General features: G+C 39.0%; 1 protein-coding gene across 5 annotated transcripts in view; it reads right to left on the bottom strand.

Moving 5' to 3' along the window:
- Positions 1-23876, bottom strand: part of LOC103046694 (A-kinase anchor protein 2) — a 164199-nt gene that overhangs the window by 17639 nt on the left and 122684 nt on the right. For all 5 annotated transcript variants that reach the window (XM_049468468.1, XM_049468469.1, XM_049468470.1 and 2 more), the window contains one exon: positions 803-2918. In XM_049468468.1, the coding sequence (XP_049324425.1) occupies positions 803-2918 (2116 nt within the window). The remainder of the gene's footprint in view (positions 1-802; positions 2919-23876) is intronic.

Raw genomic sequence — 23876 nt, 5'->3', positions numbered from 1 at the left:
ATGCCAAGCCTGAATTGTGAATATTGGTAAAAATCAATGTAAAATTCTGGCCTGGTCTAAATACCGCACACGCCAACACCCCGGTTACTGAGTATAATACGACAATTGGCCTCAGATGAATGTGCCAACAGCCCCCGGTGAGTAAAATACAGCAAGCCGCCTGTGAGACTTGTTCCTACATTCCATTGGCAAAGTATAACATTGGAATCGGCCAGAGTCGCTTGTGCCAACATCCTGGTTGCCAAGTATAAACCACATGGCTGATGCTGCCATACAGGTGTGTTATTTGATGACGACAGTATCTAGCGGATGTATACAGGCAAAAAGATGTATAAAATTCCCCCCCAAAAAAGAAAAATCTGACAAACCGATTTGATCATATTTATATTGCATGCCCACAAATCGAATAGATATCGGATCTAAAAGGGGCAAATCTGACATGTTAAGACATCGTTGACAAATTTCAGATCTGGATCACATTAAAGCACATAATCAGATTTGAATCACTTCAGCTCAGTATAGTAACATAGTAAAGTAGCCATAGGTATGGAGTCAAATAGTAGAACTGATATTTTGCAGTTAACTGCAGCATTTTAAAAGCCCAGCTATGGTTTACTTTAGATGATCTCTATAAATTTTAGCATTTAGACAATTGTTGCTAAGAAAGCAAAAGTTAATAATGTAGCTTTAGCGCTTTTCAGTAAGATGTTTTTTGGACAGCAAATGTATAACATATGGCCTTTTCACTTCATACACTCACATTTTATAAGAAGCATCAATCAAGGTACTTAAACTGATTTACCTGGTGCTGTTTTCCCCGTAAGGACTAGTTTGGCTGGAAGGCTGTTTGTCTTCTGCTTGGCAATGGCACTGGGGTTGGGACGAATGCTTTGGGCCTGGCGCTGCCTCCTAAGTTCTTCCTCTCGTTCCTGGGCTGCTCGAATCTCCTCCTCGATCATAGATAGAGTCCTCTGCTTGCGGGAGCGCAGCTTGAAAGGCCCTGCAGTGACTTCTGTGTCCTGGGCACGGGTCACCGACGCTGTGCTTCGGAGCTCCGCTGCCTCTGAGTACTTACTGAAATAACTGAACTCTGGCTTCTCACATGGTGGCGGAGAAGGACTCGGGGGTCTGTATGTGTTCACTGGGATTGCTGGGGTGGCTCGAACTGCAGGAACCTGCACAGTAATTTTAGGAGGGGACGTCTTCTTTTCTTCCGTACGATAGGACTCTTTCGGTGGTGACACTTGTGGAGATTTCTCTTCAGGTACTGCTGGTGAGGGTGAGGGTGAGGGCAAGGGTGAGGGTTCAGAAAGTTCCATGTGCCTCTCAGAGATCGGGGAGGACTGCTGGATGGCCTGGAGTGGTTGCCACTTCTCGGTTTGATGTGCAATCGCTTGCTGGATGGCGTTTTGAACCAGAATACCTGCATGGTATTCAAGCTCCTCCTCCGTCAGGCTGTCAGATCCAATACAGGAACTGCCCTGGTCACCTGGTGATTTTGTACCACCCTCCAGTTTCCCATTGATAGGTGTTGTGGCCACTGGAGTACAAGGAAAGGAGAAGTCCCCCAGGGAGTTTTCCAAGATGGCACTCATGGTCTCGTTGGAGGCACCACTGTCACTTATGTTGTCCATGCTGAAGTCATTGGACAGGGTCTCAAGGACTGTGGTGTCCTGAGACCTTAGGGACAGGTCATCCAATCCAGAGTCAATCTCCTCTGGATGGTAAGAGCTGTTCATGGACCTCTGGTACAAATCAGAGTCTTCATCCTTGAAGATAGTCATCACTGCCCGGGCACAGGTAAAGTCATCGTTTTTCACCTCACTCTCCTTGCTCATTTCTCCACCATCTTCCACAAGAACCCGGCTACTGTGGCCAGTGACTGTTATGGAACTGCCTGACTTCTCAAAATCTGTGTTTCTGGAAAAAGGTTTGGCGGAGTAAATCTGAGGAGCCACACTTCTTTTGACAGCTGGCTGGTGGTGTTGTTGCTGTTGTTTGCTATGTTCCATTTGAAGGAACTGTTGGCGTGCTGAAGAAAAGTCAATGCCCTGAACAACAATGTCTTCCTTATTTCCTACCTCAGGTTGGGCAAAAGAGACTGTCTGTTTGGGGGAGGTTTGGGAAACTCTGTGAACTTCAGGTTTCTTCTGCTTTCTCTCCTCATACTTTCTGAGTGACTCCAATTTTTCTGGATCCAGCTCATCTTCCAGGGACTTTTCCTGTGGGGGATTCCACCATTTTGCTGCAATCCCTGGATTTTTCTTAACTGCTTGTTCTCGGATGAGTTCCAATCGCTCTTTCTCTAGCTCTGCGACCTCTTCCGAAGGCCTGACCTTCTTCACCCGTATTTCTTTGTCTGTTGGTGTGTCAAAAAGCTTGGATGGCCTTTTCTCTTCATGGAAAGCTCGAAGCTCAAAACGCGCCTCTTTCTTAATGGTTGTTCCGGTCTCAGGTGACCTGTCGCTATCGTCACTCATCGTTCTTGAATGACCGTTTGGTTTGGTACTATTCAGATTGTCCTCAACATAGGTGGTCTGTTTTTGCCCCTCTACGATTACTTCATGACTAATTGCAGACGACACGTCAGAAACGTGAACAGATGGCCCAGTTCCATCTACACTGATTGCCTGGAGCTCAGGGGAGCAAGTTCCATTTGAAGTCATCTCTGCTGCAGGGTCGTAACAGTTGGCTTCAAGCACCTCGTCGAGGTAACGGATTTCCTGGGCAACTTCACTGTCCAGCGCTTCTCCTCTGTGCCTCACGCCGTTCTGCCCACTCGTTGGATGGTTATCATTTTGGGTCTCAAGTTCCATGTTTCCGCTGGAGTTAACACTGATTGGGTCTAGGAAAGTGACACTCTTCAGGCTCTTCTCGCACTTCAGCTCACTGTCATCCTCTGTAATCCTGGTGGGTTTCTGAAAGCAAACAGAAACCAAAATGAGCTCGGATTGCACAGCTTTCCAAACATAGATTAACACTTCCATCCTCTCATCTAATATACAGTGAATTATATTTACACAATACTGCATGCAGTATACAATGAAAGTATACAATTTAAGCATGCCTTAAGCCCCTCTTATTACAGCTATGTTTGTGTAATCTGCACACAGTGCAGGCCTAAAAGGAATCCTTGCATGGGACCATCATGCATAATGAAGAAACAGACCCGTGATAAGATGTGAGGTGGATAATGGGTTTGTTCAACTCTGACCTATGGAATCTGATCCTAGGTTTAAATGATTTATGAGGAGACCTCTTACAGTCTCTATTGATGGCATATTAGAATGGTATAGGGGGTACAGAGAACATCCAATCAACCAACAGCAGTTAAATAGTTCTTTCAGAAAACCGCAGCGACCGTCTATAGCGACCGTCCTTAGAATATTTCCTTTAAAATTGAAAGCAGTTCTTTTTCTGAGTAAACAGGGGATACAAAATTATAATAAATTGCTTTAATGTGCTTCTCCAAGTCAAAAATATTCATTCAGTGGTCTGGTCTCCACGTTAACTTAAGAAATGCAGCACTACTGCGAACATTGACATATTTGAATGACAAGTTGAGACTTTATCTGCTAATTCATGCACTGGTAAACCAAACCAAACCTGAAGAGAGATGGCGAGCTAAAAGTGAACTTGCTAAAGAGTCTTTGCTAAAAACACAGTTCAATTCATAAGCTTTAAAAGCATACTACAACACAATGCACGTTTAAAAAGTACTTTACTGTATGATTGGTGCAATTACACATTTTTACCAGAGAGGTCTCTAAATCCCCAAAATTGATTAATGAATGATAAGTAAGTTGCCCCCCATTTAAAAATAACCCTAGTTTAATCCTGGTTGCAAATACACTTAAAATGATGAATGCTCAATTTTAATTAGATTTAAGGCCTTTCTGGATATTTTAAAATGCAGCTGTTAAACTTACAAAATAATATTTTTTTGCTTTCATATAAAGAGCATGTTTTTTCCATCTGCCCCAGATGACTCTGTTTAATGGTCAATATGTAAATTATTCACTTTAAGAAGGGTTGAATCATCTTGCTTTTTGGAGGGTTAGTAGCATTATGGGTCTGTCACTAACGATAAGTGGAGTGTAGTCTCCCTGTGGGAAATGGGGACCTCATGGGCACTATGAAGCCTAGCACAACCTCCTCAGGGGAAATACCAATGAGTGAGCTCAGCTCAGCTTTAAATGGCTGCTTTTCACCAGATGGGACAGGCCTTTTGAAATGGAAAGCTGTCCCCAGATTTTGATGCCGGGACTTTTTTTTTTTTTGCATTAGTGAAAGTGCTGTTGGCAATTTGAATCCAGAACACTTTCTGAAGCAAAAGCACAATATTTATATAGAGTTCATAATGTACTTTTTATAATAAAGTTTAGAATAAAGTTACTACAGAACGGTAGTTTTATCAAACTTTCATTGTTCAAGAAATTATATATTTTTTGCGTTTTATTGCAATGTTTGCTATGTCAAATTATGTGTGAATGTTACATTTTCTTTTTATGTTTCCTGCTTAATACAAAATAAAAAATAAGAATTTGGATACATATATATGTTCCCAATATATTTTTTATATTGTATACACAGGCATAATTATTAATATTGTGACTTGTTGGATCACTGACTTCTTAGTGAAAAAATAAAGTAGAAGATCTCCACAGTCTTCTCCACCAAGCTAATGGTGAACACAGACAAGAATTCCTTTTCTTTGCCCTTCATTCACTTTTCACGTCTGAGCAGTTTCAATAGTGAGCATTTGTTTGCGGGTTAGTGCTGATGTAAAGACTACTGAAGGATGCAAACAGGTCGTCCAGTTAAACATGCCTTTAACAGAGCTGTCAGTTTTACAGCACAGCACTAAAGAGAGGAATGCACACAGCGGCAACCTAAAGTAAGCCAATAACATGCTCTACTAAATGACTGTATGATACTGGGCACATAAAACAAGCTCTACTTTTATATTTCTTTCAGAGTTAGCACTTTTTTTATTGTATTGGGACTAGCACGTTATGTTGTGCGTGTTGTGTTAGCCTGGGGCTTACATATTAGCGTATAGCTAGAGTTTAAAGAGTTCACTGTTTTTATTCACTGTAGGATTTTGTGCTTTATGCATTGTATCAGTGCTAGCATGTAATCATGTCACTGTGGTATTAGCCTGAGGCTAACACAATATACTTAATTCAGAGTTATTGAAATAAATATATTGTATCTTTACATATTTTACATACACAAATACAAAAACTACAGTGTTAGGACACTATAAGGCACAGTTTTTGTATCATGCTGCCCAGCTGGTGTTGTATTTGCTTAGGGCTAATATATTAGCTTATGGCTAAAGAGTTTTTTTTCTTCAGTACACTAGCTATAAAGCACAATCTTTGTTTCAAATAGCATACTTTTAAATCTATTACCTTGTTGCTGTTGTATTAGCTTTGGGCTAACATATTTGCTCATAGCTTTATATCATAGTTTTATGTGTTTTCCTGTTGTTATTAAATTAGCTTGAGAGCTAACATCAAAACAACAAGTGCTAAGATGAGCTTAACCTGCACAGCTTTTGTTAAATAAATTGTATTGTATCAGGACCAGTGTGGAACTAGATGGTTGTTATGTTGGCTTGGAGCTAGTAGCTAGTAGCCAAAGTGATGCTATAAAGCACAGCTGTTGCTTCCAAAACGTTGTTTTTTTTTTACCTGTTTTGTTGTTCTAAAAACTAGCATCACAGAAAGCTATTTTGTAAGGATCTAGCACTAGATGTGTTCAGCTAAACTGTTTCTATCGCTCCCCAGGTGAACTTCTTTAGTTCCTCAACCCCAGACTAGATCTCATTCAATATTCACATGGCCTACATTCTGCACCTTCAGTGAAACTAGCGCTGCTCAGCGGCACAGCCACACTTTCACAGACTAAACAGCTAAATAAACACTTACATTTCCCAGGCTTATGTTGTAAACAACTAGCTGAGAGACTGCCATTAAAACCAACATAAACATCTCACTGAATCAAAAAAGCAATTTCGGCTGTTCTGTAACTAAGAAAAGACTTAAGGCACTGAGGCACCACTGTTACTGACTTTACAAAAACACAATATGGACCAGGCCAATGTTATTTGCTTTGATTCCAGATAATATAAAGAATAGTTCCAAGCTTGGCTTGGAGACTCATAATTGGCCATTAGGAATTAGGGTGAATATGGGCTATAATATTATTAATATAATATATTCAGGAATTATAGAGTTGGCAAAAGCAGCTAAAGCACATTCCCATATCACACCATGAACTTTAAATGGGATGTAGGCAAAACAGCTTGGACAGATTCCTCTTTTTTTTTTACAATGGAATTTGGATTTTTGGCAAAAATTGCTTTGGCCAATTTCCATATCATACTTTTGGGTTAAATTCTATATTATACTTGGCAATCAAAGATTTTGCAAAAGTAGCTTGGGCCAATTTTCATTTAATTCTCAGCAGTGTAGTTTTTGCAAAAGTGACAATGATTGTTAGGATGATTTCTATATTCTACTCAGCCACAGAGGACACAGAGTTAGGAAAAGTGACTTGGACCAATTTCTTTATTATTCTCAGCAGTCAATAGATTTGGCAAAAGCATCACTTGGCAACCAGGGTGTTGGCAATAGTGGTTAGGACAATTTCCATATTATACTCAGGAAATAGAAAGTGAAAGGGATGATTCCTAATTACACCCAGTAACCAGGGTGTTGATAATAGTGGTTCCAGACGATTTCCATACTATATTCTGCTAATAAAAAGTGAAAGGGACGTTTCTTATATTACTAGCAGCAACCATGATGTTGGAAATAGCGGCTTGGTATGATTCACATTCTATTCTAACCTGCACCTAGGATGCCTAATCGGGATGATTCCTATATTTAAATCAACAGTGTGGGTGTTGGCAAAAGCGGCTTAGTCCAATTCTTATATTATGCCATGCAACTGGTATGTACTGTAGATTTGGGCTGATTTCTGTACTAAACTTTGCAACCATTAAACTGGCAAATGCAACTCAGACTGATTCCCCTATTATACTTAGCAATTTGGGTGTTGGCAAATGCATCTTGGACCCATTCCTCTATTATACTATGCAACTGGGGTTTTGGGAAAAACAGCTCAGGCCTATACCCACATCATACTCTGGGAATCAACTGGAAATGCAACTGGGGAATTGACAAAAGCAGTGTTGTCGGCCATTTCCCCATATTATACCATGTAACTGTGATGCCCATTTAAATTGAGTCCTATGGCCTAGGTGTTCATACATCACAATATTGCTTCTCATTTAAGTATCATATGGTAAATTAATATGTTATATATATATATATATATATATATATATATATATATATATATATATATTTATGTTTGTTTAAATATTTACTTAAATAGTTCCATGCCTTTGTTTTCCACAATTTCCACTATTTTTAAGCCAGTTCACTATATAAGCCCTTGCTTCAACACATCACGTGGTGTTGTCTTTAATGTGGCTTTATGGCAGCAGCATGATGAACTGAATGAAGGTCCCTGTTTTCCATGACACCAGACTAGCCATAGCCTCAGGGTGTGTTCTCTACCACAACATGTTCCTTCTCCTCCCCTCAGCACCCCCCACCCTACACCCCCCACTTTAGCTATACCTCTAAGCAAATGATGACATTAAATGTCATGTGAGCCTCCCCCAAGTCACGAAAAGACAAACAATGAGTGCACAGAGTAGTCCAGCGAGGGAGAGGCAAAGGAAGGGTCACTCAGAGCAGATGATCGTACTGATAAGCTCAGCCAATATTATTGATCGACTGGTTAGAACTGTGGCGCTCAACTGGAGACAGGAAGACCCTTTATCATTTGACCTCTGACTTCTGAACCTTACCAAATCTGTCCCCACTTCAACTGATTTCCCCCCAGCAGTCCAGATGGCACCCAACTTTTTTGAGATTTTTGACCACCAGTTTAACATTAACCCTTGTGTGATACTAAAAATATATTTTTTCTAACTCAAACTCATTGGCATTGGCTCATTTTTTGTGAAAAACAAAAATATCAAAACACATTTTCGATAAACACACACTGTACACCCCACCCCCCCGCCCCCCTAACCATTTATATTAGATACAGTATGTTTGGCCAAGGGCTAATAGACATTGCTTCATTTGTAAATTTGAAACTAAACAAATTTTCTACTCATATCTTGAGTTAAATTCATTTTCTTTTACATTTTATTAAAAAAACAAAAAAAAAAGAGTAGCACTTTTTGAAAGAAATGTAACATAAGAAAGGAAAAGGGCAAATATTAACCATGTAAGCTGTATATATTGCTCGCAATTTAGGTGAAGCAAGCATGTGTAAAGCATTTCAATGTAAAATTGCTTAATTTTGCTGAATTAAGTACAAGTAACAAAGTAAACGAGTAACAAAAATATGAACACCACACAAGGGTTAAACATAGTGTATAGAACTACATATCACACATACTCATACATATCACACAATGAAAGCAACACTACATACACAACAGTATTGAGACACGAGAATCAAGAGTATTAAAAACAGTTTATCCTGCTTTTATATTAAGAACCGTCTCTACTGACGAAGAAAAAATTTATACTACAGTGTTACAGAGCAATGCTGTGAGGATCTGATTGCATTCAGAAACAAGAGTGTTTGTGAGCTCAAATTAAACAGTGTTAGTGAGCTGAAATGATCCCAAGCGTATTGGGGAAAGCACCAATCCTAAATTCCAGAGAACACAGTTCCACTGCTCCACTGCTCCACAGCTCAATGCTGTAAAGTCACACCCATCTAATATATGACTGTATTTTGGCATAGTTTCAATAGATTCATGTTTATTTGCTCCAGAGTGTCCAATTCTTTGGCAATACTTCTACCCTAAAGCAACTAGACAAGCTGAATGCGTGTATTTTCACATCTGTGTCAGTATTAGGTACAACTTAAAATAGGAGGATGCATTCATTATAATTAGTGTCCACACACATTTGCACATATTCGCACATGCACTATTGAATTAGATAATATTGCTGCACCACTGGAAACTAAACATGCTTGGAGGAGAACACTAGCTGCCAATTCTGTTACATCAGCTAACTGAGTGCAGCACTGACTAACCCTAGTCAATCTCACTCACATTTAGAGAGAGTTAGGTCAGTTATGCTCTTTTTAAGTCCCATATACAATACTAGTAAAGAGATCGAACTTGTGGTCAGTAATCAGAGCGTTTTTCCTGATTAGATCTGCTTACGTATTTTTTGGCAAAGTAACACATTAAGACCTAATTCTAAATCCATGTTCTTTCAAGTGTCACCTTTACTTTTGGAACTGAGTAAGAAGTTATCAAATAGCTCATTTTAGCTCCACATCACCAATTAATTAGAGGTGGATGATAATAAATAACTGTTGCGACAATTGGTCACAATTACTTATCATCGTTCACCACTAATTCATTTGGCTTATTGAGCTGAAGTTAGCTTTTTGCTAGCTCCCTTTTCCGAATTTTTCCATTCCACCTAACTGCTGCTGCACCTTTTAAGGTGGAATGGGAATTTGGGGACAATTATTTATTTATTTATTGATAGATAGATAGATAGATGGATAGATGGATAGATAGCAACAAAGGGGTAGGGCTAAGTGGTAGGGGCAAGGGATAAAATGGGGTTTGGCCCAGTTGTGCACAATATTAATTGATTGGTGCCAATGATTGGTATGAGTGTCTATTAATTTACAGCCATATAGGCCTTAAAACTTCAGTGCAAGACTAATGAAGTGAGCTTAGGACTTGGACACCAAACAAACACTGGCTGATTGACTGTATTTAATGTTAAGTCTAAGTATGAGCTCCTGCCAAACTATTCCTGTAAGACCCTCCATCTCTCCCATTCTGTCTCCGTCCTGGTCGTGCTCCCTGGCAGCTCTGGCTGTAATAAGCAGCGCTCGGGGTGGGGGGATGTGGACGTCCTGCTGAGCCCCCTCTGACATTCCCCGCATAGCTCAGCTGTCCTCCAGGCTCCCGCCGCCTAATTCAAGTGATGAAGGATACGCAGCCCAGGCTAGCCTAATTAAAGTGTGTTTAAATGTGTGTGTGTGTGTTTGTTTGTGTTGGTGTGTGTATGTGTGGGTACAATGCCTGTCAGAAGTTTGGAAAAGACTAGAACTGGAATTTGAACTGGCTCGTTGTTTCTCTTTAGTCAGGAATTTACAATAGCAAAAGTTATTTTTTATAAATTGTGGTTATTGGAGATCAAAACTGTACAATAGAAAAAAAAATAATTTCAATTCCTTTATAAAGCAGTTCGGTTGGTTTATTTATCCTAAACTTTGACAGAATGTAAACAAAAACTGCCAGATTCAAATTAAGTGGAAAATGCAAAAAGAAAAAAATATCAATGACAAAGTACATATAGAACTAATGTAGGAAAACAGTATTCCATAAAATATTTCATTTCATTATACACATTTCTGTCTACATTATGGAATTATCCAAAGTCATACAAGCTTTAATGATTGGCTAAGCTATTGAAAAGTTACCCACCAACCTAAAGGCATTTTGTTGGGTTAATTTGGACCATTAGTTTTAAAGTACACAAAAACTATCCTATGGCTTATCAAAATTAAGCATTAGTTTTCCGAGTATTTACTCCTAAACGTATGTTTTTAATGCAAATATGACTAATTCAGCATCAAAATATATTATAAGCTATGATGTTAGTTGGATGTTTAACATTATATTTAAGTTAAATGTTAAACATACTAAATTTTGAAATATGTTAAGAGAACTGGCCAAAATGTGTGTGTGTCAGAGAGACAGACAGAGAGAGAGCGAGAGATCTGAGATATTATATTATAAATACAATTAGTCTAACTTCTAAACTGTTAATAAGTCACCAAGAACTGAAAACTTGGTCGCATGTGTTAAAGTTTTCAGATTAGTCGCATGGGTATATAACAGCACTTCAAATTTAAATACTAGTTAATTACATCTTAATACGAATTATAAATGCATATTAACAAATTTACCATCAAAATATTAAAAGCTGTGATGTTATCTGGATAATTAACACTGAATCTTGAGATAAATGGGACGTTAAAAGGAGGTAAAATGTACAGAAACTAGTAATTTGCATTGCTAACCCTTGCCTGACAGCCATTTGCACACTATGCAGGTGGTTTGTTGCAACACACTGGGATTTGAAGGCAAAACACAATGTGGGTGGTCAAACACAGAGGTTTTTTTTTTCATTAAAAAGGAATGAATGGAATGACAGCAGATTTTATTTTTCTTTTTTAATTGTGTAAGAATGTCAACTTTATGGAATACTGGAGTGTTTGAAAAGCATTGTGCTTCTATGTTACTTTATTACTTGCTAATGCTTTCTATGCCTTTTTTAAAAACACAATTAGTATAGAAAAGTTTATTTGCATTAAAACATTCCAGAAATGTTGGACAATCTCAAACATCTGGCAGGAAGTGTTCCTCTGTATATGTATAACCCTACAAACTATTAGAGGCAAGTTTTATCTGATTACTGTTGTTTAAAATCTGTGTCTATGGCTGGTACCTTGTTTTTCTTGCGAGTGCCATTCTCAGCATGGTGCCATTGAAGCATCTGGAAACAGTTAGCCTGACACACACAATTAACACACGGCCAAGCCTCCCTATGCAGATCGGCCCTGGCCGACTCTTTGAAGAGTCACTGGGCCAGCATACTTTGCTGCGTTCCTTTATCCGCTTGCACAAACTAAACAAAAACTCGCTGAAAGGTCGTCGGTAATGCTAGAAGCCTCTGGCCAGCGCTCTGAGGGGTTGAACGACCGATACAAAGTGAGGCCAGCGACAACAGGACCGTCCTGCAGCGCTGCTGACAGGAGAATCCTGAAACAAGATCCTCTGAATTGCTTCTTCCAGAAGCCTGCAAGTCAAGAGGGAATTCAATGGAGCGGTTTGGGTCTGAGTGACCACAAGAGGAGGGAGACATGACATCACCAGAGTGGAATGAAGAGAATTATTTCGAAACTCATCAGGTTCTGGTGTTACATTAGGAGTGAGGTGAAGTTGATGAGATTAACAGCTTTCAAAGATATTCCAGAGATACTGATGGCATTAAAATGCCTACCACTTCACCGTACACAGTCTTCTCCAGCTTCTAATCTAATGTTTGCCCACAGTGTTGCCAGGGTTTCCAGCTGATCAACAGAGAAACAAAACCGAAAGTGTCCTCCAATCCGAGATGACCAAAACAAATCAGAGGAAATCCCCAACTCAGGGGCTACAAATCCATACAAAACCTTACAACCTGAGTCAAATCCATGTATCCATCTAGTCTTCCCAAGTCCTCAACATTCCCAGTCTGGTGATATACCACATAGTCGTCCCGTACATGGTGGACTAGCTTGTGAATGAAAGGATGATTAAAAGACCCAAGCCAAAGACCAGACAAGACAAACCAGACAAGACAAACAAGTTTCTAAATTGGGGGTGACTATAAGATGAGCAAGACATGACTACACCACCAGCTTCCAAATATAGAAGTATAGAAGAGTTGAAAGCACCAAATTCCTGCCATTTGGTTCACAATGTTCTCCAGCTTCTAAATCAGTCGTTGTTTATAATTGCCAAGTGTTTAGTCAGTGAACAGAGAAATGAACCAGAAAGTGTCATCCAACCCAAGATAACCAAAATAAATCAAATCTGCATCTGACCAGTTATCACTAACATGGTGACTAGCTTTCAATCAATGGCTGATTAAAATTGAGTGTGTTCTTCAACCCAAGCTAAGCCTGAATCAGAAAGTATTCCTAAATTAGAGGCACAAGTTCATTAAATTACCATTTTCTTCAGTTTCTAATTCAACCAGTTTTCGTTTACAAAGTTGCCAAGCTTTCCAATGAGTCAATGAGAAAATAAACAAAATATTTGCTGGCTTGGGTTCTTCAAGCCAAACCACCCTAAAACAAACAAGATGAAGTCCTAAGTAATGGTCTAAAAAGTCTAGACTATTCACACTCAAAACCATGCCATCTAATATTTCCTCACAAGGTGGACCATCTTCCAATGAGTGGATGATTAAACTACCGAAGCCCAAGACAAACCAGTTCCTAAATGCGTTCCAAAAGTTCCTTGAATGAGCTGATCACACTAAATTGCTTCTTCTTAGTTTCTAATCCAATAAAGTTTTCATCCACAGTGTTGCCAAGCATTCCAGTCAATGAGTAGAGAAACTATTAGGGTTGGAAATCCCAAGCCAGCTAAAACATATCCAGCTTAAATCCATACAATCTAGTCTTCCCTTGCATGGTGGACTAGCTTTCAATGAAAGATCCACCTAAAATCTAGCCAAAACAAATCAGAAATTGTTGCTAAGTTGACCATAAGTGTAGCAAAACCATAAAAAAATCATATCACCAGCTTCCAAAGATGCTTACCTCTTAGTTCACAATCTTCTCAAGTGTCTAATCTAAAGTAGTCTTCATCTACAATTTGCCAATTGCCAAGCCTTTAGAGTTTAGTGATCCAGCTTAAATCCAGTCTAAACACAATCTAATCTTCACTGACACAGTTGGCTAGCTTTCCATTCAATGTATGGAGGTCTGAGATGATGAAGACAAGAAGGTGTCCTCCTACTTACCTTCCCAAAAGCTCAAACTCAACTCTGGGACAACCCTCCTTGAGGTTTTTGTTCTATTTAAATCCATACAATGCACAGAGCTCTCATGGTCCAAATAAAGCTGAGCTTCTCTACGAGTCTTTGAGAAGAACCAGTGAAGCCCTGCCCAGGATAACACACAAGCCTTTTCCTGGCTACTCCTTTCATTTCCTTCTCCTCCTTCTCCCGCTATGTGTGGGTCAGTAAAAGAGTGGTGTTCCTCACTCACCCCGCTCCGTTTGCCGCGTGCCGTTTCCTCTTTTCCCCCCACCTCTCCACTACTACAATGCCTCTCTTCTCTCTGGCTTCTCCAAGTCAGATTCCTTGACCCTGTCTGGCTGAGAGCTATGATGTCATGGGCCAAGGGGGCTTGGTTTAAAGAGAAGGGGAATGTGCTCCCTGGACACACACACAAAGCCCCCCTCTGTCAGAGCGAGGAACCCCTGTCGCCCCGGCCCGCATTTGCCTGGTGTCTTGGGGCTGGACCAGCCATACACACACAACACACACTTCACACCCCCGACAGGACAGAACACGAGGACCTGTAACGCCCCCCGAAATGGACATAGCACTACAGGGTGGAGATCAAACATCTGGGTGGAGAAAGAATGTTATACTCGTTCTGCTTTACACACCCCTGACTCAGACCGACCTGAGCATGAGTGTCTCTTCCTGCCTGTAGTCTAACTGTGTTCTCTGACTAACTGTGAAATAGCGATGCAGCGACATGGAATTTCTGCACTGATATCAAGCGTCAATAGCTCTATATGGACAGGATTAGTTTCTCAGGGGGTCCTGGGGTAATTTTCTCTTTTATGGGGAGGTCCTCTGTGATTTTATTCCTGTCCAGAACGACCATGTGCATGTTTTTCTCAGATGTCCTCTGAAAAAAAAATTACAGGCTGAAATACCTAATGTGTTTGCTGAATTCTGTGGTCCTCATTAGATCCACATCTCTGAATTTCTTCACCTTGAGTTTAATAAAATAGCTTTGTCTACTGCCACGCACCGTAACTACACCGTAATTTGGGCACGCGTTTCCACGGAGATCTACACAACAGCGAGTTGAAATGGAGGAGCTACTGAACGCCAAGTCACGTGACCAAGAAAGCCAAAAAACTCACTGGTCCTCCTGTTTTTTCAATTGCAGTCCGGACACAAGAAATTTACCACTGAGAAGTGTAAAATAAATTTCACAGACGTCCCTCTAAAACTAATCCTGTCCAGATAGAGCTAACGTTTTGTATTTGAAGTATATATTGAAAATAATAAAGATGTTTCTTCAGCTCAAGTGTTCCATTAGTGGGCTCACACTTCAGCACTCTTAGATACAATAATTTAATAATTTAATTTAAAAAAATCATTGTTGTCACTAAATAATAAGGCAATATCTTATCAATCCTAGGATTGACGCATCTGTGGTTCTAAATGTTTATTACATACTTGTAATATAGCTGGCATTTTAACCAATTTATTCAAGTTAACAAATTAATCTTTTTTTTTATCTGGAAAATGTAATGCATTTAAAAGCAAGTTAATAATTTCACTAAGTTTGGCCCCTATATCTCCCCTCTCATTCACTTGTATGTTGATGTATTATTGTTTTTTCCTAAGCAAGGTGAACATGTCATCATTGTTGAGTCCAGAAAGACTCAGAACTCAGAAATGTTATTCATGCTTAAATCTCATAAATTGTTTTACTCTCTCTCTTTTAAATTAAGCAATTAATACATTTTTTAACCGATTAACAGCCCTTTTATACATACAGAATTCTGAGGCCTCAGGTTGTTTGATATTTCACAAATACTGCAAGAAAATAAAAGTGTGAAAAGTGGAAACAAGCTACTACTTGCTGCCATGTTGCCATGTTTTAAATCAGACTTGATGTGTAATATTATCAAGTTAAATATATTTAGAGACATAAATCCTGTATGTTTATAATGTTTTCTGTTGTCACCCCCTTTATACAATATGGTTCTAATACAGCTCTGGAAAAAAATTAGAGACCACTAAGAAATGAAGAGTTTCTTTGATTTTACCAAATTGAAAACTTCTGGAATATAATCAAGAGGAATATAAATGATCACAAGCCATCAAACCAAGCTGAACTGCTTACATTTTTGACCCCGGAGTGGAATAAAGTTATCCAAAACATTGTGTAAGACTGGTGGAGGAGAACATGCCAAGATGCATGAAAACTGTGATTATAAACCTGGGTTATTCCACCAAATATTGAATTCTGAACTCTTAAAACTTTATGAATATGAACTTGTTTTCTTTGCATTATTTGAGGTCTGAAAGCTCTGTATCTTTTTTTTTAAGTCATTTCTGCAATTAAATGCTCTAAATGACAATATTTTTATTTGGAATTATTTGGAGAAATGTTGTCTGTAGTTTATAGAATAAAACATCAATGATATTTTTGTCAAACATAAACCTATAAATAGCAAAATCAGAGAAACTGATTCAGAAACTGAAGTGGTCTCTTAATTTTTCCAGAGCTGTATATTACACTGCTACTGCCAAAAGTATTGTGTCCCATGAGTTTTGCCATATCCATGGAAGCCATGGAAGCTAAAGAATGCTGCGGTGATCTGCGAGATATGCATATGGGGTCCCTTGCATTTAATGTAGAGTTGTTTGTTTGTTCTCATTGACAATTCTTGCCAGATGCTGCCGGTCATGATTATTACCACATTTTACTGCTGCGCTGTCCACTGTGGGAAGTAATACCTTCTGTGACATACAGTATTCCTGGTACACTCATGATTCTGGGGATTAAGAAATTGTAAATATTTGCCTGCACAACTTCGGAAATCACTAGTAGGACTCAGGAATAGCATAATTCAAAATGCCTTGTCATGAGCACATGGGCCAGTGTTTTAACCTCAGGTTTGAGTGTTCCCTTACTGCTGTCCAATGACTTTCCTCCGATGCATCTCAGTGTCTATACAGTAGAAGTAGGCAAGGTCACCTAATATCAGTACTGTGTGTTACAAGGATTTGTTAGTGTCCATTTGTGTGTTTGTTAAATGGACTCTGATAAAGGATTTTATAGAAGGTCCACCTCATTATTGTCTCTGAAATCCTGAAATAGAAATAGCACAGTGAGTCCCTGTCCCAGGGAAAGGACGTTTTAACATCCTGCTACCAAAGGCCTCTTCTGTCCTTGTGGAGCAATGAAGAATGAGCTGCTTTTTTTTTCTTTCTAAATGAACGATGGCAAACAATGTCATACTGATAAGAGCAACAAGAGCAACAGCGATCTCGATGAAGATCTCATTGAGAATTGAATGCCACTCAAGTCCCTCAAGGTCCTCCTCCACAGCATCTTATTCTGTGCTAACAATTCTAATCCATGCTTTGTTTAGGGATATATATATAAAGACATGGATATAACCTTCACAACAACCCAGCAATTATTCTATTCCTGTCATTTTAATGAGAAGAGTTGCTGTAGCTTTGTTGCTAAGGACTGTTTATAGTATCACTTGAATATCAGCTGGTCTTTAGATGGGGGAAGGAGTGTCATGTAGTAGTCATGGAGATCCTGTTTTTCCTAAAATAGAAACTATAGTCTTAGCAGTTTAAAAAAGAAACATATCATCACCACTAAAGTCATATTATCTTTTAAAGTGGTGGAGAGAACAGAATATTCAAGTAAGAACAGTGTTTCTTCTGCAAAATAATGAACTTTATAAGTTATAGTAAAAGCACTGGAGCAGCATTGGAACCAATATATCCATCTCATTTGGGGATTTTAATGTTAAAAAATACAGAAATAAACGTAAAGTTTTTTTTAACTATGTGGAATATAGTTATTAAGTTGTGTGAGGTGTTATCTTGTGAGGGAGGAGCAGGGCCTAATAGTAGGAGCCTGATGGATGGGGCATTGTATGTCCAAAGTTTGGCATTTGACATTCCTTGATACACAGTGGCATTTGGCATACTGGAAATACATCATAAAAGGCATTATCATCCACAGTGGACAGTGCAGTGGGTGGTATATCGACTGCTTTGGGGAACAAGATTCTTACTGTCTTAAGAAGAATATTTTCATACATAAAAAAACAACAGGATTATTAATATAGTGGTACCTTCACACTGAGTCACAGCTCTCTTACATTTTCACTCTTTCTGTTTCTCTGTTCATTGTCTGGTTCTGCTCTCTTCTATTGTTCAGCTCTGTATAATTGTTTCTGTTTGCTACCATATTTAAAGTGTAGTTATTTATGCAATTTGCTCTTTTGAGCAGTTGCAGTCATACCATTCTGAAGTCCGGAGGCCATGCACCCCCCTCAACACCCTCATACTGTATATCCTATGTCTCTTAGGGTGTACTGACACTAAGCACAGTTTGTTTGCAACTTGCTGGTGCATGGTTTTGCCACCTCCCCACTCTCCAGCTGGCCTGCACTTAAACTGCGTTTAAACAATCCGTGCCCGAGCCGCTTACATCACCACTTACTGCTCATTGGCTTGGTGGTGTTGTGCTGAATTTATCACCCCCACCATGAAAAGCACCCTCTCTCGGGAGTGCGTAAGCATTATCTTGTTGATAGAAGCAGAGATAATTCACTTTAATTTACGTACAAATACGCACCAAAAGTCACAGTTATCTCATATACATAGTCATATACATAGCGACACCCAAGAAGGGGTGCTTTTCCTGGTGGGGGTAATGAATTTGGCACAACACCATCATGTTTGTTTACAGGAACGTTGCATCATTGACGTCATCTTGTTCTGTGCTTGGGCATGGATAGTGCTCACACTAGCGATCACACTAGTCAAACAAGCCATGCTTTGGGAAGTAACCGTGCCTATTGCCTAGTGTGAGTACACCTTTAAAAACAACGTTGATTAGGTTGTAGATCGAGTGTGGTGTCATCATTCTCTCCCAAATGTCTCCAACCTGCCCATCATCTACAACTCATACAGTACATCTCGATCACGGCTAATTAAGAGTCACCAGCATTTAATTTAGTGCTACGTGCTCTTCAGCGTTCAACACCCGAGCAAGAGGACGAGAAACTGGAACAGCGGAACTCGAGGGAAATGTTTCTCTTGGAAACTGCCCCACAGCCAGACTGCAGTTTAATGAATATCCGGGCCTAACTGTCACGGTCAACATTTTGTTTCCTATTTGTGATTTAGATTTAGTTGAAAGATGAATTTCAGGAAGTATTAATGCCACATATTTTTCTAATGTAATTTTCAATGGTTTAAAACAAAAGAGCCCAAGCTGTTTTTTAAACAAACGCGGTCAGCTGTGCTGCCCTCGCCAAGATGCAGTCAGAAATCTTCCCAGGGCTTTGGGAACTGGACTAAACATACCAGCCATGTGTCTAGTATTGCTGTCTCCCGAGACAGCCCACACAGCCCACGCAGCAAAATCACCATTGTTAAATTAACACCCACAGTGTTAAACTGCTCTAAAGCGTGTTCTCTGTAATTACACCACCGCCTGATGAACTGCACTGAATTTACCGTGGATCTTCTGCCAAAGCTCCAGCTTTATACATGACCTCACTTATTAGAGACCTGTCGTCCAGTTGTACAACTTCACTGGCTGTGTAATGAATGGTGTTGGAGTTGACAGCAGACCTACCATAGAGTCAGGCATAAACAAGTCAGCATAAACTAACTAAGCTGCACTCAGCTTAAGCCTACCCACAGATACGCTTACCATGCAATTATCATAAAATTACACCCTGTAAGGACTTAGACATCCAAGAGCAGAGCTGGCTGGTGTAGAGCATGCTGGCCAGAATAACAGAAACAAACAGTAAAAAAAAAAAAAAAAACTTATGTAAAACAGACACTCCCCACAGGCAAGGCTGCCGTTCGATTAGTTGCAATGGCTTTGTTGCATGACGTGATTCAGGGTTTTGCAATGTAGGTCAATGCAAGCTAATCAATACACACAACCAAGGGCACAGCACAGCGGCTATTACGTATTGTACATGACTTTCATGATAATAAATGGGTCTTGGTTATTTAATCTTTTGGGGATGACGAATGCGCAATGGACCCACAAGAAATCACCAAAAGGACTTGCAAGTTTATACTGTAAATTGAGCCAGTCAAATGAATAACCATCCATCAACCAAATTAACCAATTATTTATTTTTTATTAAAATACTAAAATGTGCTTTATTTAGACTGCTTCTCTCAATATTTCTTCATTCACAAAGGCACCAAAATACTAAAACTTACAAAAGTACAGAAAATACCAACATTTCTGTTTAATACATGTATATGGTTATTTGTCAGAAGGGCTCAATTGCTAAATTAAAAGCTGCCTTCAATCAAAGTGCTTTGCTTGGTTTTGAGTTTCACACAAAACACGGATGGACACCCAAATCCACCAATTATGGATCAGACGCAAATAAAAGATATTTAAATCCAGACCAGTTAGACCAGAGAAAAAACAAGTGTTTTTAACTGAGCTGTTTTATTTATTATTTGCTTAATATTAAAAACATCAACGTTTTACGATATCCAATTTCTATTTTTTAGCCTATGTTCATTTCTTCTACATAATTATTCCATTTTATCTCTATCTCTAAGGTTATCTCCAACTAAAATGCAAAAGCAAATAGTTTTATCAATCACTTATTTAATTAAAGTATTTTATCGCAACATTTAAATAAGTAAATAAATGCATTGTCAACCTTGGATAATCACGATTTCATGAAGGTTTTAATTAAATATACCACTTTTTCACCTTTAAACAAATTATATACTGTAGCCTAAATTCAAAAAGAGGCAATCCCAAACCTACTGTTTAATAGTATTTATTAAAAAAACTAACAAAGAACAAAATCTCTTGCCCTCAACAGGGCTATTCTAATCATGAATTTACTTCAGTAGTGCAAGGCTAAGGTAGCTTAGCTAGTGTTACTATCCTAGCCCTGTTCAACTTGTATCTTTCTACTGGAAAATAGTCAGTTTCTGAGGAGCTAGGAATCTTAGCATGATAACAGAAATGGCACACTTTAATTCATTTAATTTTAAATAATTTAAATAAGTTTAACTTGCCACTTCTCGCCTCTCCCTGCTGGCTGTCTCCTGCACTGCTTGCCGGCTCTGTATACAGCAGTGGAGGAAGAGATATGAATGCACGTGCCACTGCGGTTTACAAAAATCCAAACATTAGAGGAAACACTGCATTCTGAACACCCAAAAAAATATTTTTCCTATTTCTGACTAAAAATGGCCAAATATTCTGTGAATCCCCAACTACACATAATCTGTGAGAAGATTTTTCACACATAGCTCACACACAGATTTTAAACTAGATTTAACAATCATACATCATGCTTGTGGGAAGATTGGAGCAGTTAAAGTATACTTTATAAAAACATTGAGAACTCACACTTACTGAACTTTGTGTATCTAGATCAATGAGTGACAGCAGAGACAGCAGAACAAACAGGCAGGAGAGGCAGCCTCAGGCTCCACACACTCCTCCCAGCACCGCCTAAAATATAACCTCTAATCTAGGCGAGGGAGGGCGCAGTGTGTCATCTGGATACTGTCAGCAGCCTGCGATAGCCTGGCAGCAGGCAACGCTGACCCAGCCACAGTCAAAGCACAGAGCTGATGAAAAGCAGCGAGCAAAATGTGAGCTTTCAGGGGGTGAAAATAGACAGCTTGTGAATTGTGCCAACATAGAAGCTATGCTACTATACATTCTACATTTCATAGAAATACAGACGATGAAGTGAAGTGACCAAAAGAATGTGTTTCTGACCTAAAACACTTATCAGCAACAAACCATTAAAGGACGTAACTCTCTGATCAATAAACAAGGAATTACCAGGCGCTTAATTAGATAATGAATGATACCACAGAGATATCAGCGCCACATTGGCATCTACTTTACTAATAGTGTGGTTTTACACACACACACACACACACACACACGGCCCCTGAGGTTGTTTGAACTATAATAAACAATAATGAAAAAATAAATAAATAAATAAAATGCTTCTCTGGCGAGCTTTTGCTTATATTCCTCTCCTGTCTCTCTCTGTCGCACTCAGCGTGACTTTAGTTTCTGTCCGTTCATGTTTTTCCGCCCGTTGTTGGGCTTCCTATCTCCTTATAAGGGGACCCTGACATCACAGTTTTTTTTTCCCTTTCTTCTTGGGTTTAACTGCTTTTGAGATTGACTGTTATGCAATTGGGTTCAACAACCCTCTGGGCTGGAGAGCTACCAGTCTGTAGCACTCCATCCCATTACACTTCATTTTTCCAAAACAGATTTTTTTGTGGCCCACCACAAAAAAATGGCTTGGAAAATATCTTAATTGCCGACCCCTGCCCTAGACCATAGACTTCCTACTAGTATATTGTATTTTGTTGATCAATATCACAGTACACTGACCTGACAAAAAAAGTCATAGGATAGCAAAACAAACATTTACCCTAAAGAATGGTTTGGGAACGCTCACACTTGTATAACTTGTGAGGTGTTATCTTGTGAGGATATTGACCAGCACATTGGCCAGTGTGCTCTTGGCAAGGCAGCATGAGTTCTTAAGCATGTGTTCAAGCAAGGCCTGATAGTGGGTTATCATTTTAGGTCAGATGGATGAGACATTCCATTTCGGAGCAACAAGTGACAGAGTTTAAAGTTTCTCAACTTTATGCAAATTAACTTTATGACACGGTAAAGCGACATTGTAACTTGATTGGCTTCTAGCATTTCTTTGGACCTATCACATACAAGGTGGTCCAAGGTCCTCAAGCCTCTGCTCTCTGAACTTTCGGTTCCTTTTGCATTTCGTTCCTACCATCGTTTCCAGCGCAGGTAAATCACAGAAACGGTTTAGCAAGCTCGGGAGTCATAGCTGCAGAATAAAGTGGCCAAGCCACTTTTCCCTCAAAAATGTATATTTTTAAGCGGGAATATAAATTACTCGATTGTGAATTTTATACAAATAAACATTCACCAAGTCTTATTAAAATCAATTTATTTTTAACCATTTTACTGAGCTTAACTTGGCTAACAAATACAGCACAGTACTGTCTCAGTACTTGTGACATGTTAGTGAATATGCCTCTGAAATAATGATATTCATAGAGATATTTTTCAAATAAACCAAAATCTACCCTCTAACCCAGTGGTTTTAGCCAGTCACCACCAGTCAGCAATAATATGATGGTTAAAAAAAACTCAGAAATATGACTTCATGGTTTTAATAAACAGTATTTGCTTCAGTGTGATGTTATAAGAACTGATGCAGGATTGTCAGTAGCACAATTACTGGTGATAGATGCAGTATGCTGTCCTTGTGATGCTTGTGATGATATGCTAAAAGGAACTGGCCTGCCCAGGCTAGTTTTCTGACTGTGGTTAGCCTGCTTTGCAGGCCCAGAGGGACGGGGGAAATAGAGCACATCTCCACTGCTCTACATTTAGTGATCTGATAGCAGGCAGCCAGTCAGCTCTGCTTTTTTAGAAATGCTCGTCCTCTGGGTAAGTTCACTCAAACGCTAAGTTTAGGTTTACTGAAGTGTAACACATTGATTGTTATGGCCTTTTTAAAAAATAAAACCTGTAAACTGATTTTTTACATAAAGTAAATCATTGTAAATGAATACTGAAGTTATCCAGACTGTGATGAAACACATAAAGGAATCATGTAGTAAATTAAAAGTGTTATGAAAGTGATTTAGCATTTATATGGTGCTTCCTATGACTGATAACTCTGATGAACTTATCCTGTGCAACAGAGGAATCTCTTGCACTTCCTTTCCTGGGACAGTCCTGATTAATGCCAGTTTCATCATCATCATCATCATCATTAAGTTTTTGATCATCTTTTTGACTGCACCTACAAATACTTTCTTGAAGTTCTTAAGATTTTTCAGATTAACTGACCTTCATTTTCACTTAAAGTTTTTTTTTCTTTACTTAGTTAAGTAGTTCTTGCCATAATATGAATTAGAACATTACTTAAACAGTGCTATTCACTGTATACCTGTAACTCTACCTCTTCACAACTTTACAAGTGATGCTCTCAAGCACTTTATTAAGAGGCTAGAAATTCAAGTAATTAACTCTTGACAAGTTCAGCCCAGCTGTTAACTGAAAGCTGTTAACATTCCAGGTGACTCTACCTCATAAAGCTGACTGAGACAATCCAACCAAGAAGTGTAAAGCGGTGTAGAATCTAAAATATAAAC

The sequence above is a fragment of the Astyanax mexicanus genome, chromosome 20 (genome assembly GCF_023375975.1).
Source record: "Astyanax mexicanus isolate ESR-SI-001 chromosome 20, AstMex3_surface, whole genome shotgun sequence".
Lineage (NCBI taxonomy): Eukaryota > Metazoa > Chordata > Actinopteri > Characiformes > Acestrorhamphidae > Astyanax > Astyanax mexicanus.
Note: the sequence above shows the minus strand (reverse complement) of the source record. Positions and strands in the feature narration are given on the sequence as shown.